The following is an 18,266-nucleotide window of genomic DNA, read 5'->3' as shown; positions in this document are numbered from 1 at the left end:
TTGTTGTGTCATGTATTGAATCTCCTATTGCAGTATCTAACTTTAAAGATGTGTGTGTAACTGTCAGTCTCAGTTCAGTGTGTTGATGTTTCTCTGGTGTTACTTCAAGGTTCGATGTTCGAGGATACGTTGTTGTCGTTCCCATCAACACACAAAGACGTCTGCAGCCAAACTAAACTGTATTTCTCTGGAGCAAAAGGTGCAAATGAACAAATTATCATGTTACAAGACACTGGAAAGAGAATCATCTTCCCTGGCGGAGCTTTGTAGAGAGTTTCAGCTCAGGTCTGAATTGTTCGTCTCTGCTCTTCCACGTCTTTCTTACGTAGTTAATTGATCTGGTTATTCAAGGAGTATTTTCCGTGTGAGATAAATTATTGATTCCGTGCTCTATGAATAAAACTGAGTTAACAATGAGATCTTTTTTTTTGTTTCAACCACATGTGGAGAGTTGACTAATTAACTATAATCCCCCACGGACTAATTACCGGTTAAAAAGCAGAAGATTAGATTAGATTAGATTCAACCTTATTGTCATTGCACAGTACAAGTACTTATACAACGAAGTGCAGTTTAGCATCTAACCAGAAGTGCAAAGAAGAAAGTAAAAGTGCAGAGTGTTGTGCCTTATTTAAAGTGAATATGGATTTAACTAAGATCTGTACAGTAAGAAAAATATATATGGAATATTACAGTATTAAGAGATATTGTATGATATAAGAACGATGAATACACTATGAGCGAGATAAATATATATAAATATGAAGACACTATAGGCGGGATAATACAGTAGTTAAAAAGTAAATCAGACGACAAAACCCAGTGACTCCTCTGGGACTCCCTTCCCCCGACCCTATTAGAGCCCCGAGGAGATAAGCTGCTCTGGACCCGGCTTCTTCTCCTCTCGGGTCTTTAGCCCCAGTGCTCCCACCTGGGTCCGACCTGTTGTTGCCATGACACGGAGACCAGAGCAGCAGCAACATCCACTCGGCTCCATCATCTGAAACGTGCTCTCTCTCTCCGACAGGCCGTGGAGGTTGTTCTGTTTTGTTGAGGTGAGTTCACGGCCCCTCGTTTCCCACTCAGTCAGATAATGACGCTTGTTTATCATCGAGGGAGAAAGAGAAAGTCCCTGAGAGTCGGATTCTCCTTCCAGTTCAGTTCAGTCTTCTGTATCTCTGGAGAGGAGAAGCTGAAATCTTTAAATATTCTGAAATTTATATATAATTTTCCCTATAAACTGTGTATTGATTAGTTTGAATTGAATCCTCACATTTACTTTAACGATACCAGAAACTCCTTTCGTCCAATTATTTACAGAAATCAACATGGCCAGTATTCTCTCTACATCTGGAATATAAATATCAAGAGCTGGTAATTATTTAAACATCTTAATAACCTTTTATCACATTTTTTAATGTTATTTAACGTCTTTAAAACATATATTTCATTAAAGTATTTTCTTAATTATAATATTAGGTTATGTCCTGTCATGTGGGTGTGCAAATAAAAAAGTCAAAAAAATACACTCGTCGTTTCTCATAATTAATTAAATATATATATATATATATATATATGCAAAGTATCTGCAGTATTTTAGATAGTTGATAATAATAATTGTTAATATTCTATTTCTTGTAGAAATTGTTTTCCTCACGACCTCAGTGCGTGTTCCTCATCCAGAACAGATTTAAAGGATTTTGTGGGAATTATCAGCAGGAATTGAATTTAATATTCAGAATTATGTTTTCGTTCATATGAGACGACCTTTCAAGATTGACCTTAACGCCACCATAGATGTTCCTACTCACGGTAATTGCACAGGCACACAAGTGGCTTTTTGTGCGTCGGCTTTATTTGAAGGTTCTCTCCTATTCTGCCTGAGCCTTGAGGGAAATAAAGTGAAATCTCATTAATTGCATGAAGGGAATAACCTTTAAAAATCACTCTTAACCAGCACATCCTTCCTGTTTCCTCTCAGAAAACTCAAGTGAGAGACTCGCATGAAACGATTACATTGGTCCTAGAGCCACAGAGACTGAGCCGGATGCAGTTTACAAGCTAGATGCCACGAAATCCCACACACTGAACCTTTCAGAGAAGATGGACTATTCAGCCTTTTTAATTTGGGGTCAAAGGTCGAATGTGAATCTTGAATGAAAGTCAAACTGTTGCCTGACTCAGTGACGTGTCCAGTTTCTCTGTTGAGATTGTGAGTCAGCGACGTGTTAATCGCCACAAAAGTGAATTCACAGTCTCAGTGGGAAGGAGTTGTGTTTCCTGCAGGGAGTCTGATGCTCGGCCGCCTCCTGCTGTGACTCCCTGCAGCAGCAGCAGCAGCAGCAGAGGCAGTGACGGAGGTCTGCCTCGGCGCTGGTGTCATTTCAGAGCGACTGATCTGAGAGGGACACTGAGGCAGAGAGAGCTCGAGACAAACAGCTCTGCTATCAGATGCTGTCTGGAACCAGAGTCCTTCTTAAACATGTATTTGCAGATATTAATGTGTGTGCTCAGTGTCAGCAACTACAAGTTCAGCACGGTCACACACACACAGACACACACCCTAACTGTGTACAGTAAATAAACAATGCACAGCGCTCTTTAATGGATGGGAAATGACAAACCTGTGACGATTTATTTGGAGGAATTATGGAAACAATCACTGAAAAAAACTTTCACTCTCCCGGCTGATAAAGCTGAAGCTTCAGGTGTTTATGCAGAAACTCGAAGGACACTCGGAGATTCACAAACCTTCACATCCAGAACACGCTGTATTTATCTGCACCGCCTCACACACAAGGACAAGGTCACTGTGGCTGTGAGGACAGATGTTTACTGAGGGATGAAAACATCAGGATGAATTGGTTTTAAAATGTCTTCTATCGATGCTCGTGTTGCTTTCCTTTGCAGCTCCTGCTGTTATTAAATGTGCCACATAAATAAATCTGACTTTCCTCTCTAGATTTGATACTGTCACATCAAACACAGCTGAACCACGAGCGTGTGATTTGCCTGAGATGTGAAACTGACACGAGGACACAATCATCGAAGCCTCAGAGACTTCAGCACAACCTGCAGATCCGTTTACTCCTCAATGCAGGAGGTCACGTAGAAAACATATCGATGATTATGACACAAGACAAAGGAGATAAACCATCTTTTACTTTGTTTTTGACATTTAAAATCGGAAGTGTTTAACTTCTCCTGCTCCCTGCAGTGATTCTCTCTCTACAGCGGCGGCAGCTGGAAACAAGAGAGCTTGATATTGTTGAGCTGCTAAACAAATGACGGCATTATGCTCGAGGAGCCGTGTGCGGCGGCTTCGGCCAAATGTTGATGGAATCACTGGCGTCGGACCAGTGAGACGTTTTGTGTTGAGTTGTTTATCAGGCAGAAGAATCGCTGTGAGGACACGCTGGGTGTGGGGGGTGGGGGGGGGGTGGGGGGGGACACATTCACATTGTACAGCTGATCCTATCACCTCATACAAAGGGCAGTTCGAAGAGAAAACAGAAAAACCTCAGAGAATCTAAAAGTTTCGAGGAACGGGTCGACTTGTTCTTTCATTTATCGAGAGTGAAGTATGAAAATGAGTCGGTTGCATCATGAGGACGAACCGTGTCTGTCCTCGAGGACCCACCGCCCGGGGACATCAGCTGCTGAGCGTCATCACAGCTGTGTTGTCATCTATAGGCTGCGAGCACTGGATGAGACAAGAGGTCAACCAGGGCCACGAGAGGCCAAGCAACCCCCCCCCCCCCCCCCCCCCCCGAGCTGAGAGGACAGAGGACACACATGAGATCACAGCAATGATGTGAGAACCCCCTGAAACTCCACCATCAGTTATTCACAGGAAACAGCAACGACACCGTGGTCAGAAACCCCCTAAAGAAAAAGACCCCCACTGTGCCTACAAAGAGAAGCACATGGTCAACTCCAATATATATGAGATAAATATTAACTTTTAATAATTAGTGGAGGAAGCGTCCAGAGAAAACCCACAGAAGATCAAATCTGAGTTTATGAGACTCTGACGCTGGAGATCAAGTTAACTTTGTTTTTCAGATCTTCCTGTTGTTCATCCTCTTGAACAAATGTTTAAAAAACCTTAAAACATTTTTCACTGAAACAAACCAAAGAGAATTTAATCAATAAAACACTTCCGGTTTGGTCGGCAGGCGGCAGACAAGGATCCAAACTTACACCAGGAAGCAAGAGGGAAGAAATAACAGCAACAAACTGACAAAGGAGTGAAGCAGTGAAGGAGCTCAGAGAAAAGACAGAACTCAGGTGAGACACAGGAGCAGGAAACAGGACAAAGACAGGAAGTGCATTTAAAAGAGACACACAAGGACACTTGGAAGTAAAACAACGAACAACTGAAGTTAAGGATCCATACCAAACATAAAAAAACACGACTGTGTCAAGACAAATCAAAATTCACTCAGAAAGGGAATTGGTATAGGAAATGTTATTGTGCAGATTCCTGGTTGATTCTATGCAGATGACAGTAAAATATATGTTTTAACTGAACAGCAGGTTTGATGATCATTGTGTTTACACAGGGTTTAAATAAAGGTAAACACTATGCTCATCTTTGATTTCTCAGAAATGAAGAAAACATACAAAGTTTAAAACAATAAAAAAATTCTGCACATGTGATCTGAGAGTCTTTCTTTCTTTCTTCCCTTCTTCTCTCTCTCTCCCTCTCCTCAGTAGCAGATAGATATTCACCCGCCTCTCTGAGTGGGCGTCTTGGTCTAGATCAACATTCCTCTCGGGGGTTCGAGGATATCTCCCGTGTTTGTGTCCCACAGCTCTCATCCATGGCCGCTATTGTTTCCCCCCCGCGCTCGTCCTCGACCTTCCAGCCTCAGGAACAAATCCAAGACTCTTCTGGACTCGCGGGCCCCGAGCTGTGTGGTCGTCCCACTCCCTGGATTCCTGCGCCCCCCCCCCCCCCCCTCCGTGAGTCCCGTGGGTGCGTGGCTGAGGCCGGGCCCTGCAGGCCGAACAGACTGGGCCCTGTGAGCGAGGTCAGGGTGGACAAACACGTCGGCCGCTGAGTTTATCCCCGTTTCACTTGGTTTATTCAGGAGACTGGGCAGCCATGTTGGATCCAATGACTTCCCAGAGGCCCTTGCTCACAAGAAAACCTTTTTCCCTTCTCCTCCTTTTACCAACAATTTTAGATTTTCTTTTCTGTGTCATATAGTTAAGGAGCTGATCATCCAGACAATTTCTACATATTGACTTCATGTCGGGGCTGTGATACCCTGCATCTCGCCCCAATGTCAGCTGGAGCTCAGCAGTGACATGAAAACAGATTCCTGTGTCACCACACCTCTCTCCTAAAAAGTTAGTTTCTGACTTGAAATAACAAGGAGCCGTAACAAAAAGGCTCCTGTTCTGAAATATGAATATTCCGATGCTGCGTGGGTGTTTTCTGACAGAACGTGTCCTGCCACAGACGAGGCTTTGTTCCTCGGGCGCTGCCGCCTCTCGATGGGACAACACACCCAGGACTTCGTGAAGCGTTGGGATGTGCAGCACGAGAAGTGAAAACTCTCTCAGATTAATGAGGAAACTCTCAAACACATCAATCCTCATTCAAGGTTCTATCACTCACTTTCTATCCATATCACACATTCTTCAGCAACACAGGAGATTAGCTTGAGGTGGAAGAGCAGGTCTTAAATCTTTGAACGGTCATTCTTTGGTTTATTTTAGAGAGCAGAAGATAAAACCATCGTTATTTTCACGTTGGGATGGTTTTGCATTGGTGCATCATGTTGGCCTTAGATGGAAAACCTAGTATAACCATTAATAAGGTGAATTCAAGGGCCTTTCTTTGAAGCTCATTGGTTTCAACATGATAACACAAAGAAACGTGAAAATCCAAACATGCAGAGTCACGGCAGGTTCATTTCATCCCTGACACTCTGCCCTGTTTCTTCTGGGTCAGCTCCACACGTCGATCGGACCTGAACTCGACCCATTAAGAAGACGCATGAGGCCGAAGTCAACAAAGACGTCTCAGTGCGGCGGCTGCTTTGCATCGGGCCGTGAGTTCAGAGATGAGCCTTGTTGTCCCGGTGGTCGGGGGGGGAGGCCGATGAGGAGAGGAACAATGGCTGGGCCCATGCATGTGGAGGGCGGCAGTGACTGACACAAGCCACTGAAGCTCCAAAGAATGCCTGGAGGCGAGCCAGTTCTGTGGACCCCCCCCCCCCCCCCCCCCCGCCCCTCCCCATGTCCCATGGTGCCCCGAGACTGCTGGGACGACACCTTCAAAGACGGCCCCCCCCGAGCGTCAGAAGCACTGCAAACGGAGCTGAGGGACGTGGGACGTGGACTTGAGACAGGAAGACGACGACTGAGCAATTAGACACCGGCCAAGCCCCCCCGACCTCAACTACACGACATGGCTACGGCGAGCAGCTCCGGGCAGAGCGCATTCGGGCTCGGGAGGAAAAAGAAGAACCCTGGACTCATGGATCAGATTAGCAAATTCTTCGGGGGAGACAAAAAGAAGAGGAGCAAGGTGAGCGTCGGGATTCAGAAGAAAAGTTTTATTTTTTTCAGATTATCTTTAAACTTTAAAGTTTAAAGTCAAATAATTTGTGTTAATGATGTTTGCTTCCAGTGCTGGGTTCTGTGACTCTGGTCAAATCATAATCAGAGTTACTGAATTTAAATAGAAATTACAAATTTTCAATTAAGAGTTTTGTACTTGACAGACACTTTTTCTAAAGTTGATGGTTTCACTTCCCCAGTTAGAAACTCTTTAATCTCTGAACAGGCTGCTTTTATACAAAACTAATTACAAGCTGGAAACCAATTTGTAGATTGATTGAAAGATACTTCTTTATTGACAAGTAAGTCTCACAATTTAATTCCATCCCTACACAATATTTTAAAAGAATTTACAATTTAATTAGAACTTGAGAGAAGGTACAAATTAATTTGGACTGAATCGTCGTTTAAACCTTCCACAACATTTGAAATTGAATGAGTAACCAGGTCTTGTGGGGCGGCTGTGGCTGAGGGGCAGAGTGGTCGTCCTCCAACCTGAAGGTCGGTGGTTCGAACCCCCATCTGCATGCCGAAGTGTCCTTGGGCAAGATGCTGAACCCTGAATGGCCCCCCCATAGAATAACAAAGTGCTGCGATTAGATGCACTGGGTGAATGGGTGAAGGTAAAACTGTACTGTAAAGAGCTTTGAGTCATCAAGACTAGAAAAGCGCTATATATATAAAACCAAATCAGATAGAGCCTCTTTTAAGATTTATGAATCTATGCCAGGTGAGAGGGGGGGGGGGGGGCCTCAGGAGCCACAGCTGCTCTCTACTCCGACCCGCACGCCTGTTTTTCTGACTCACACTTTGATGCACTTGACTTTTTGTCCAGGAAAGTATACAGGCTTTTACCTTCAGCTTTATTTCTGAGTATTCACACAGATAACAAACTGCCTGTGTGCATCGTGTCCCACTGAGCGACAGTTTCAGCCTGTTACACCTGATCAATCTGATAAATGTGACTTCACACTAACTCGTTCGTTAGTTTGAGTTTTCATAATTAATCTTTGTCTCGTGCTCTGTGGTGTGAAGCCTCCTTCATGTAAGCATCAGTCTCACCTGGAAGAAACCAAAGGACCCGTCAGACCTTCAGAAATCACTATAATCATTGTAATTATTACATCACGAGGCTCAGAGGGTGAAGGGAGGATTAACTCTCAGGAAAGAACTTCAAACTTTCAAGCTCTTTCTTTATGCTGGTGTGTTATATGGAGCCTGAAAGTTAAAATGTAAAATCCTGATTCATATCGATCTGATTTCTGTTTGTTTTCACAGTTGAATTATTTGAGTTTGTGAAGTTTTGTAAGACGTTAACATCGTTTGTGAGATGGACGATGAATCTCCACTTCCTCCTGTTGATCAAAATTTAGGCAGAAAAATGTGTGAAGCCACTTCTACGCCAATCACGAGTCAGTGTCAGCTGTCAATCATGATGTTTCCCTGTGCATTAAATAACTAAGACCAAACTTACTGGGAAAAACACGTCTGCTAACATAGAGGAGGCAGGGTTCATGACATGTACTGCAGCCAGCCACCAGGGGGCAATCAAAAGGGCTTGGCTTCATATTTGTGGGTCTGTCATGTTGTGCGTCTTCACACCAAGTCTGTGGTGAACATGTACTTGATCTGTGATCCTCACAGGGGTCGTTCCGGGGTCACCACGCCTCCTCGCCCCAACAATCCTCCGCTCGCCGCAAGACCAATGAAAACGCTGTGGCGCATTTCTTCAGGAGCATTGTAAGTGTGGATTCTTTGTTACATCATAACTAATTTTAATGGTTTACAAACATTTAGCCATGTACATATATCTGTATCTTGATAAAAAGAGGAATGAATAATTCTTGTGTTCCTGCTGTGCTGTCACTCACTGTGTCGCTTGGTGTTTTTCAGGTTTCCTCTCCTCGTCCTAAATCCAGGGTGAGTCTCATTCTTCACAGTATCTGTTTGGTTGATCAGTCCAGAGGGGGAGAGGGGGGGGGGGGGGGTACCTTCCTGGTCTATACTAATGTTCCTCATTATATTTCTAAATGGCCGTGGCTGTATTTTGTCAGGACGCTCTGTTTTTGAGGTTTCCTGTTTCCAAGAATTATTCAAATGACTGAGAGGCTTCTGCCGTCACAGAGGAAAACTGAAATATTCACATGCGTCCACACATGTGGCTTCTTTGCAAGATGGACTCTGGAAGTTCACCCACGTTGCTGCTAATCTGATTGCGTGATGTTTGAGACCAGATTATCAGATTGTTGTTGGATGTGTCGAGTCGGAGGCGTCGCCCTCTCACTGCTCCTCCTCTCATCATGTCACTGTATGTTTCTCTTTCATGTCCAGTGGAGAGATGTCTTGGGCTTGGTACGTCATTCAGTCTTTCCTCCTCCAGTGGAACAAAAGCCCGACTTCTGAGTGCACCGCTGAGTGTGTGTGTGTGTGTGTGTGTGTGTGTGTGTGTCTGTGTGTGTGTGTGGGTACAATGATCCCACTTGAATGCGCCCGTAGAGAGAGCTCCTTTGTCTGCAGTGCACCTGTTACCTAACCCTCACTCTTGCTTTGTGTTCGGCTGCTTTCCTCAAAGACAAATCTCTTTTTACACATTTTGGAATCGAGACATTTTCCAAACGCGAGCTGATTATACACCACAGGCCATAAATCTGACAGCAGCTTGATCAGGGATCGGTCAATCGAAACATAAAGAGATTCATTGATTTCTGCAAACATTGATTATTGGCTTATGAGTCAATTTGATAGATTTTAACCCCCCCCCCTCCTCCTTCTTTGCTTGAATCCAGAGCGACTCGCTGTTTCTGGATGACTTTGAAACTGCTCAGCTTTTTATGAACCACAACCGGTAAACATTTTCTCTTAGGACCTCTTGGCCTGCACCTCTCTCCCGCCTCCTCCTCCTCCTCTTCCTCCTCTTCTCTTTCAAACCTCTAGTCTTCTTTATAACACCTACATCTCCTTTGTGCCGGAGATGACTCACTCATCCTTGTGAGACATATGTGTCCTCTGCCGTCCCCTCACGTTGTCCTCTCACGTCGTCTCACTGCAGACTTGACCTCCCTCTTGTCACTTTCCTTCCTCCTAAAGGTTTCTGTCCTGTGCATCCGGTTCTGTCTCGTGTGCATGTTTTCCTCCTGTCACGTCTCGGCCTTGGTTCTTCTCTCACAGTAACAGAAGCAGCTTTCTCTCCCTCCACTTCAGAGAAACCACATTCCTGCTTCCCTGTGCTCCATTTGTCCATCTTAAAATCTGTAGAAATTTGATTATATCGAAACGCAATCGAAAGACCTTTAAACTTTTGATAACTGTACGATTTCTTGAGGTTATTTTATTACAAACAACTCACATCGACTCGGTTTTAGTGTCCACAGAAGGAATTCAGGTTGTAAAGCACTTTAAACCCAGTGGAAAAAAACAAATTCAATTACTAAAAGGTTGATCCCAATAAAAATGGAATAGGGTGGATAGTTTGAAAAGGAAAGAAAAAGGCTGCCTGGAAATCAGAGCCCCTTTTTATTTACTTTTGCAGATTTACAAAATTTAAATTGGTCTGATAAAAAGAGATGTACAAAAAGTGCATCATTATGGATGTGTGCTGAATTTCTTATATTTTTCAACAGCGTACAATTTGTGGATGTGTGTTTTTTTTGTCCAGCAAAAGACAGACTTCTGCTCTTTCTAACAAAACAAGCAAACGCGTTGAATGTGTCTCATCTCATAAAAGAGATAAAGGCCCATCGATGTAAAATGAGTTAAACCTTGTGTAAAAAGGTCAAACGGCAGCGCCACAGCATCAAACATGGTTTCAGGCCTCAGGTCCACATCTCACAGAACATCTTCTTCTAGGCCTCGTCGCCGCGTGCCGAGGGCGCAAAGTCGCCGGTCAGGAGACGCAGAGACCAAAGCACACTGTCCAGAATCTTCAACCTGGTGAGCTCGCTGCACGTTCACATCTGAATCTACTCTTTATTAAATATATATCGATAAAACTGGACCTCATCAGAATCTTCCCCTGTCTGTGTTTACCCGAATGCAACAGTGATGCTCTCCTCAGAGATCAGTGAGTAGTGAATAAATACAGTTTTTAGAATGAGCACGTACCTCCGCCAAGGCCGAACTTCCCCTTTAAATCTATCAAGCTGCACCAAATTACACAAACTCAAAGGTGTCTTTCCCCTGAATGTGGCTGATTGTTTTCATCAAGATCCGTGAATTATTTCCTAGGAGAATGGTGAAAATCTCATATTGTTAAAGCCGGATCTCTACCAAAATTTAATGGCTTCTTGGTTAAAGTGCTCTAAGTCTTTCCACCGAGTTTCGTGGAAATCAGTTCAGTCATTCTTGTGTAATCTTGCTCACAAACACACACATACAAACGGACAGGGGTGACAACATAACCTCCTTGGCAGAGGTAACAGAGATTCATCATTTCAGTTGTAATAGTTTTATTCTTTAAATTCATCCAGATGCTTTCACAGCAACCTGTCATGATAATAGACTAACAAACCAAAGAGCAACATTTTCATAAACCCATCTATTAAATTTCCACACATTAAAAATCCATTGACTATCTCCACACACACACACGTGATCTACCTCAACTGCTCTGAGGGGGAATCTTCAGTGTGGATCTCACAAGAAAACACGTGACAATCAAATCGACTTTCATCAAACTCCATCCCACAGATTCCTCGTAGCTGCCAGATAGAGAGAACTGTCGTTTTTCATCTTCTTCTTCTTCTTCTTCTTCTTCTTCTCTCCAGGGAGAAACCAAGTCCCGTCCACCCCCCAAACGCTGGAGCACCATCTTCTGAGCTCTCCGCCGAGGACCGAACCACAGACCCAAAGCCGACGGGACGAGACGAGGGAGGAGACACAGATCAGCAGGCGGCGGACTCACAACCTCAAGAAATGTTAACTCACTAACACAAAGCTTCTTGTGAGTCTCTAGACACTGACACGGTGTAATCTCCACTCTCTGGGGACTGTTTCCCTTTCTAATCCGACTCCTCCTGGATATCTTGTCATTATAATTTGTTTACCAGAGGCTTTGTGAAGCTTTAACTTCAATATCCGACTGTAAAAATCACCTCTTTGAGTTTGTTGTTGTGATGGTGCCACTGTTGTGTTTCCTGTTGTCTGCATTTTGTACACGAGTGACGCTTGTTTGTGTCTCGCTGCTTACACGCCTGTCGCAGGGAAATGTATTTGAAACTGGAAACCTAAAAGAAAATTATATTGTTTTTGAATAACAGCTTTGTTTGGGGTTATTAAACATGTACAGTTTGATGTCGTCGAATGAGAATTAAAAATGCCCTTTTAAATGCACTGGTAATAACACAAGTGTAAATACAACTGGTCCCATACTGTAGCTTTAGCATCTCTCATTTATTATTATTATTGTACGTGATCTGTTTGCGTCTTAAATTAAGTTTGAGGGTTTTAATGTTGTGTGTTTTATTTTGAAAGAGGTTTGTTAGAGTTGATGGTCGGATCGTAAGTGGCTCAGTGGTTTGAGGCAAAAGCAGCGAGAGGAGCGGGAGGATGTTGATTTCACATGTTCTGAGGTATAATGGTCATTTTCAGTTGTGTTCATAATGTGTTGGATCACTGTTCATGTGTGTACGCGATCTGTTTGTGAGTTCGCTCTAACTGTGTCGCACAAAGCTCTGTGAAGGCGTCTTTTTCTGAGGTTGTTGACGTGTGTCTCTGCTGCAGGAGCAGAAAACTGAGTGTTGTGTTTCCACATTGTGTAAAACTCTTTGGGTTTTAAATGTTCAGCCTAACTGGAAATAAACATCTTTTGTCGTCTCTTAGCTCTGAGTCAATTCTCTTAACTTCACTACATTTACATTTCTTGGTTTCTGAGGCTATAAGACAGGACTAACTTTTACAAACCCTAAATATTAGTTGAGACATTTTATGCTTTTCTTTGTTTTTAGTTTAGTGAACGTCTTCAATGAGTCTAATGCATTAAATAAAATCCCCATTCAAATGATTCAGTTTGGGCACCAGACCATAATAACCTTTCTTGAACAAGAGAGACCTCTGCAGCCCGGTCTCTGCTGCTGCAAAGTGTTACACAATGAGTCACAGCATCCAACAACCAAACATCCAAACTTTTTATTAACTTGTAAAACAAGATTTTTTTTTTTTTCATTAAGTGTGTAGATATCAGTATTGCACTGATATTGTTTTGATCCATGTGTTCTTATCTTCTAATGAAGATCAACAGCAAAAAAGAAATGTGCAAAATGCAAATTAAAGCAACACTTTGTAACATTAAACACCAGCGTTTATCTCCAATATTCAGCCGTGAAACTTTTAAAATATGAAGAATCCTAAACAGAGTTTGGTGGATTTGGTACAGTTGCCCCTGGCTGGTTCAGGAAGCAGAGGATCATGGGTAATATCCAGCGTTTAGTTGGGTTTTAGATCAGTGAGTGGGACTTAGACGTCAGAGCCGTTTCTTCTTTACATGAAATCCACTTAATAGCTCGGACCCGGAGCCCGACAGGAATAATGAACAGGTGGCTGCAGGGGGCGCTGTTGTTCTGTAAAAGTTACATAGTGTTGCTTTAAAGTTGTTTGAGTACATTCACAGCATGGCTTGTTTAAGATGTAGTTTACAACATCACTAAACAAGAACTGAGTTTACGTGACACTGCACAAATGTAAAAAGACACCACCTCAATGAAACACATGTTTTCTTCAAAATACCCATGACATGAGTTATGCACATAAAAAAAAAGCTTCTCCTAAAAACAGTCAATGATTCGTGTCCGCAGACTTTCAAAGTGATCACGTGATTCATTGTCCTTCACATATGTATTCATCTACATACAGTTTAAGGGCGGTAAACATGTTTCACATTAATATTTAGTTTCCACCAAAGCTCTCATTCGCCTCCTGTTTAAAAACGTGACCCGTGTTCAGATTCTGTGACTGAGTTCTGAGTTCATCCACGATCCCAGGCACGCTGCCCAGCAGCCCACCCATCCCTCCGCCCTCCATCCCCCCGTGAAAATCCACCTCCTCCACCTTCACCTGTCCTCTGCTCACAAGAAAAGCTTCTCCCTCGTCAAATCCATAACCGAAGCCGTCGTCCATATCCGCCGCAGTGGTACTCGCGTTGTTGCTGTTGGCCGAGGAGCTGGAGGCGAGTCTTTCGCATCGCGCCTGATGCCTGAGGAAGCTGTCCCTCCAGATGACCTTCTTCCCACACAGGCCGCACTCGTAGGGCCGCAGCCCGCCGTGGGTCTTAAGGTGCTTGGTCAGATGGTGCTTCATCTTGAAGGACTTTGTGCAAACAGGGCAGCCAAAAGGCCGGAGATTGAGGTGCTGCATCTTCACGTGCCGGTCACGCATACTCTTCAGGGTGTAGGCCTTGCCACAGTGGCAGAAGTGGACTTTCCCTGTGTAGGGGGCGCCGGCGAGGGAGACCGAGGATGATGAAGAGGGGGTTGGGGGTGAGGAGGGCGGGGGGAAAGCAGCAGAGGACGGGGACAGGTGGCGACTGGAGGTGGAGGTCAGTGAGCCACTTTGTCCCTGACTGGTGGACGGCCAGTGCCCCTCGGAGGCTGCAGGGGTGAAGTCTGGAGACGCAGGCACTAAAGGCCTCTGGGAAACCTGTCCTGTGCCGTCCTCAATCTCATCATACGTGTCTCTGCTGAAGGTCCCTGCTGTGAAACACTCAAAATCCACATCCTCCTCCTCCTCCTCTTCTTCTTCATCCTCGTCTTTGCTGCAGCTGCCGGCCTCTCCTTCCTGAGGCCGGTGCTCTTGATGGGACCAGGGAGCCGACTGCCACTGCTGCCGGGCTGAGTCCGAGCAGGACGGGCCCAGATCTCTGTCCCCTGATTGGTAGGCATGAACACTGGGCAGGTTGGAGGAGTGATCACTTTGCACTTTGTCCTTCATCACGTCCGCACTAGTCTTTACTGAGGCTTGTGCGGCTTCTGCATTTGCATTTGAAACTTGGTGCAGGTTTGCTGGAGAAAACAAATCACAGGCAGATCGTTAGAGTGTTTATATTCAGATTGTGTACTGAGAAGAAGAGTAGAAGGATTACGTAACCCAACAGTGAAGAACAGGCTCGATATAAAGAGTTTAACAATATTATTTGGCAAATGTTTTATGTGACAGCTTGTTTTTAATAAACTACGGTTCTATAAAGTATAGATTTGGTATCAGAAGCTATATTCATGTATCATGTCTTTTTTGAAATATCTAAAAACCCAAACCTTGAGTAATATAAAGAAGTATTTGCATTCCAGAACCTTTTCCTGTAGTAAATCAAGTTAGGATATAACATTAATGAATTGTTGTTTATAAATAGAAAACATTGAAAGCAGTAATTAATGTCTGTAGTAAAAGCTACATCAGGATCTTTCCTGGCTTTGCATTCTTGATTAAAGTAACAAGAGGCTTTTATATCTTACCACAATGTCCCATCTGTGCAAAGCTCTCTTTCTCTGCGGCATCGTCTCCGATTCCTTCATCTGCCTCGATCTCTCTCTTCTCATTCTTTCTCCTCTCTTGGTTCTGATCACCATCCCCGCTTCCTCTGTTCCTATCAAGCAGCCGATCGGCACTCGGCACTGCTCCCCGCTGTTGAAACCTGACTTTCTGCTTTAATGAGTCACCGCTGGCAAACCCCCCGTGATGCCGGCTACTGTGTCCCGGTCCATCATGTGCAAAGTGGCTGGTTTTTGCATGGCTTGGTACCCATGCCTCCTCGCAGCTGGTGTAATCACTCTCCGTGTAGCCGGGGAACGTGTCCAGTTGAGTGTCGGCTAAGTGCTGGGCTGACGAGGGCCGCGGACGCCCCCATCTAGGAAACTGCTGCGGGCGCCTCCAGGTAGCCAGGGGGGGCAGAGCGTCAGGCTTCCTCTCTCTCCTTCTTCCCTCCCTCTCCAGATTCAAGCAGTCGGTGCTGCTGGGGGATTGCTGTCGTGATGCGGGGCCCTGGTGAGCTGCCGCGGCCTCTCCAGAGGAGACTTCTACTGACACCCGGGGCCTCTTCAAGATCTCAGTGCATTTGTCCACAATGTGCCACATCTGAAGGAAACTGGCCACGGTGACGTAGTTCACAATGTCTTCATGCACGATGCTCAGCTGGCCTGTGTAGGCGGAACTCAGCACACTCTCAAAAGCTACCGGGTCCATGACCGAGGGCAGAGAGACTGTTGTGACATTCTTCAGTAACACCTGTTGGGAGAAAGGAGCACAGACATACTGAGGCTCCATCCAGATGACTACATTGGACCATTTAAAACGGGTAGAACATTGTCGACTATGCAGTTGGTTACTGCCACAAAGCGATAACAGCTTTTCATAACGGATGACGACCCGGTGCCTACCTGGTCGTGGAAGTAGGGCGAGGAGGCAGCGAGCACACAGCGGTGAGCCCGGAACACCTGACCCTGCACCTGGATGGAGAGGTCACACAGCCGGCCCTCCTCCCGCTGACGGTTCAGATTGTCCAACACAGCAGCTCGAGCACCGGGGAAACACACCTGCACAGTCAGACCGGCTGGAGCTGCTGAGGCGCTGCAGGTCGGATCCATGGTCACAGAAGAGCTACAGCAAAATAAAGATGTTATGGTGATAGTTCATGTCTCTATACACAACTAGATGACATTATAGACTTCAGAGTTTCCAAGATTAATTATTTTACTGCTGCATTTGTTCTTGTGCTTCCTTTTGTCGCTGACTTTTCAGTTTCCAAGCAGGTTATAAATAAATGATCTTATCTTCAGCATTTTGTTGTTGTTGTCGCAATTCCTTGAAGGGAAACTTGCCCTTTGTATCAAGGAAAGATTTATGTACAATATGTGTTGATAATATAAATATTTGTAATTTGATTTGATTTGTTTATTGATTCCATCATTATCCATAGGGAAAGATATATCATACCTACACACACACATGATAAATTATAATAATAATAATAATTTACATGTGACCAGACAACCACAAACCAATCGATTAATCGTGTAACATAAAGTTCTTTGGAAATATTTGATTCATCAACTGCATTTGTCAACTGAATTATCTTATAAAGCAGTTAATTTAATATCTTTGCATATTTAACAGTTCTTATTGATTGATAACAGATTATAACAGTTTATGAAAATATGAATCAAGCATCTATTCAACGTAGAGTAGAGATTAGCTTTTATTATAAGTGTTTTAAAGTTATCCATTAATATAGAATATAATGAGCAGAATAATCTGCAATTAAAAAAACTTTTGATTAGAGCCTCTTGTTTAATAACCTGTTAATGTTTCTGCTATTAATCCTTGTGTGAAGTACCACTGTTCAAACAGTGTTATGAAGCATTAGCATCTAAAGTTAGCTCAATACATTTAGCTAGCTGATGTTAGCTCGGTCCAAACCAACTTGTAAACCGAGATAATTAGCAACATTAGCATTATTATCACTATTGTTAAGTCTGACGTTACACAAATAAAACGTATGTACATGATTCTAGGTTCACTGCTGCACTGTATTCGTTCATGCGTTAGCTTCCGGGTACCACAGCTAGCTGGAATGCTAACATTAGCTTGGTACTTTACCTGTGTTGTCCTTACGTAGAGTTTGTCCCTAAATAATTTACGTTATTCCTTCTTGAATCCCGCGTGTTTATTCCCCACGAGGTTCATCGCTTGTTAACGTTGTTAAAAAAAACAAATCAAGCTAGCAGATGCTAACAGCAGCTTGCCCGTAGGCGTAGCTAGCTGCTGCTGCTAGCCGCTTGACAGCGCAGCATCACCGGCGTCACGCGCGACGTGAGTGGGTGTGTTGGTGCGAGGGGTTCTAAAGGTGCGAAGAAGAGACGCCATGACACCGACGACGTGAACCTGCGGGTCGAAGCTTGCGGGGGCTTCACGAGCGGGTTTCATGGCGCTGCGGGCGGAGACTTGCGGAAACTCATGCGGACTGCGCGCCGCCATGTTGGGCTGACCACGCCCCCGTCGACCCCCTGTAGCCTGCATCTTAAAGGCACAGTCCCCCCGTGACGTCAGAGGCTGCACCGCGGCTCCCGACGTCTTTCCTCCCCCCCACCCCCCCCCCCGTCAGGTTCCGTGTGAAATCAAGGTGAGGCCTCCTGCGGATGCTTTTCAGCGTGTAGCGTGTGTTTTATTTTTTTTAAAAGCAGCTTTAAAAAATCCGCAGCATCCGCCGCAGCATCTGTCCAGTCAGCCCCGCACGGCCGCGGGGATTTACCGCAGTGCATCTGCAGCGAGCATCCTCCCGCACGGAGCCACGGAGGAGCCGCTGTGGCGCAGGAGGACCGCGGCGGACCGAGCGCAGGACTATTCCACACATTCTCACGTTCCATTGAATTCATTTGAAACGTGCGGCTCCCGTCCCTCACGCACCTGTTTATCCTGCGATGCCAAGGCGATGGACGCATCTCTTCTCCGAGGTCGGTAGATAGGTGAGATTACCAGTGTTCCCACCAGCATCCCACGGGGAGGACATTTGGTTTTGTCTGTGCTTCGAGGAGGCCTCTCATCCAGGACTGGGATTTCTCTACTTTAATTTTTTCGTGCACCCATTTGCCTGCAAGAGGTAGCGATTCAATCCCCATAGAAGCATGCGTGTTATATAAGTATGTGCACTGGCATGTTGGGTGCATTGTAGACGCGCAGGTCAGTGTTTGCTGTGTTGCACGTTACAT

The 18,266-nt window shown here is 44.7% G+C and overlaps 2 protein-coding genes across 2 annotated transcripts; one reads left to right on the top strand and one right to left on the bottom strand.

Moving 5' to 3' along the window:
* The first annotated feature begins 6,424 nt into the window (after positions 1-6,424).
* Positions 6,425-11,390, top strand: mbpa (myelin basic protein a). The gene is made up of 6 exons (XM_053446858.1): positions 6,425-6,544; positions 8,221-8,316; positions 8,470-8,496; positions 8,908-8,928; positions 10,423-10,506; positions 11,340-11,390. The coding sequence occupies exons 1-6, from the start codon at positions 6,425-6,427 to the stop codon at positions 11,388-11,390; spliced, it is 399 nt and encodes a 132-aa protein (XP_053302833.1).
* A 1,294-nt stretch (positions 11,391-12,684) lies between these two features.
* zbtb22a (zinc finger and BTB domain containing 22a) lies at positions 12,685-17,530 on the bottom strand. The gene is made up of 4 exons (XM_053446813.1): positions 17,158-17,530; positions 15,939-16,158; positions 15,018-15,786; positions 12,685-14,567 (listed from the first exon to the last, which is right to left on the bottom strand). The coding sequence occupies exons 2-4, from the start codon at positions 16,143-16,145 to the stop codon at positions 13,456-13,458; spliced, it is 2,088 nt and encodes a 695-aa protein (XP_053302788.1). The 5' UTR covers positions 16,146-16,158; positions 17,158-17,530; the 3' UTR covers positions 12,685-13,455.
* Positions 17,531-18,266: the final 736 nt, after the last annotated feature.

Source organism: Pleuronectes platessa, chromosome 18 (genome assembly GCF_947347685.1).
Source record: "Pleuronectes platessa chromosome 18, fPlePla1.1, whole genome shotgun sequence".
NCBI lineage: Eukaryota > Metazoa > Chordata > Actinopteri > Pleuronectiformes > Pleuronectidae > Pleuronectes > Pleuronectes platessa.
The sequence above is the reverse complement of the archived record's forward strand: the minus strand, read 5'-3'. Positions and strand labels throughout refer to the sequence as shown.

Coding starts and splice junctions, on each gene's coding strand:
- mbpa (XM_053446858.1), top strand. CDS start 6,425: ATGGCTACGGCGAGCAGCTCCGGGCAGAGCGCATTCGGGCTCGGGAGG. Junction 8,317..8,469: donor CGCATTTCTTCAGGAGCATT/GTAAGTGTGGAT, acceptor GGTGTTTTTCAG/GTTTCCTCTCCTCGTCCTAA. Junction 8,929..10,422: donor GGAGAGATGTCTTGGGCTTG/GTACGTCATTCA, acceptor ATCTTCTTCTAG/GCCTCGTCGCCGCGTGCCGA.
- zbtb22a (XM_053446813.1), bottom strand. CDS start 16,145: ATGGATCCGACCTGCAGCGCCTCAGCAGCTCCAGCCGGTCTGACTGTG. Junction 15,787..15,938: donor CGCCCTACTTCCACGACCAG/GTAGGCACCGGG, acceptor TTCTCCCAACAG/GTGTTACTGAAGAATGTCAC. Junction 14,568..15,017: donor TGCACAGATGGGACATTGTG/GTAAGATATAAA, acceptor TGTTTTCTCCAG/CAAACCTGCACCAAGTTTCA.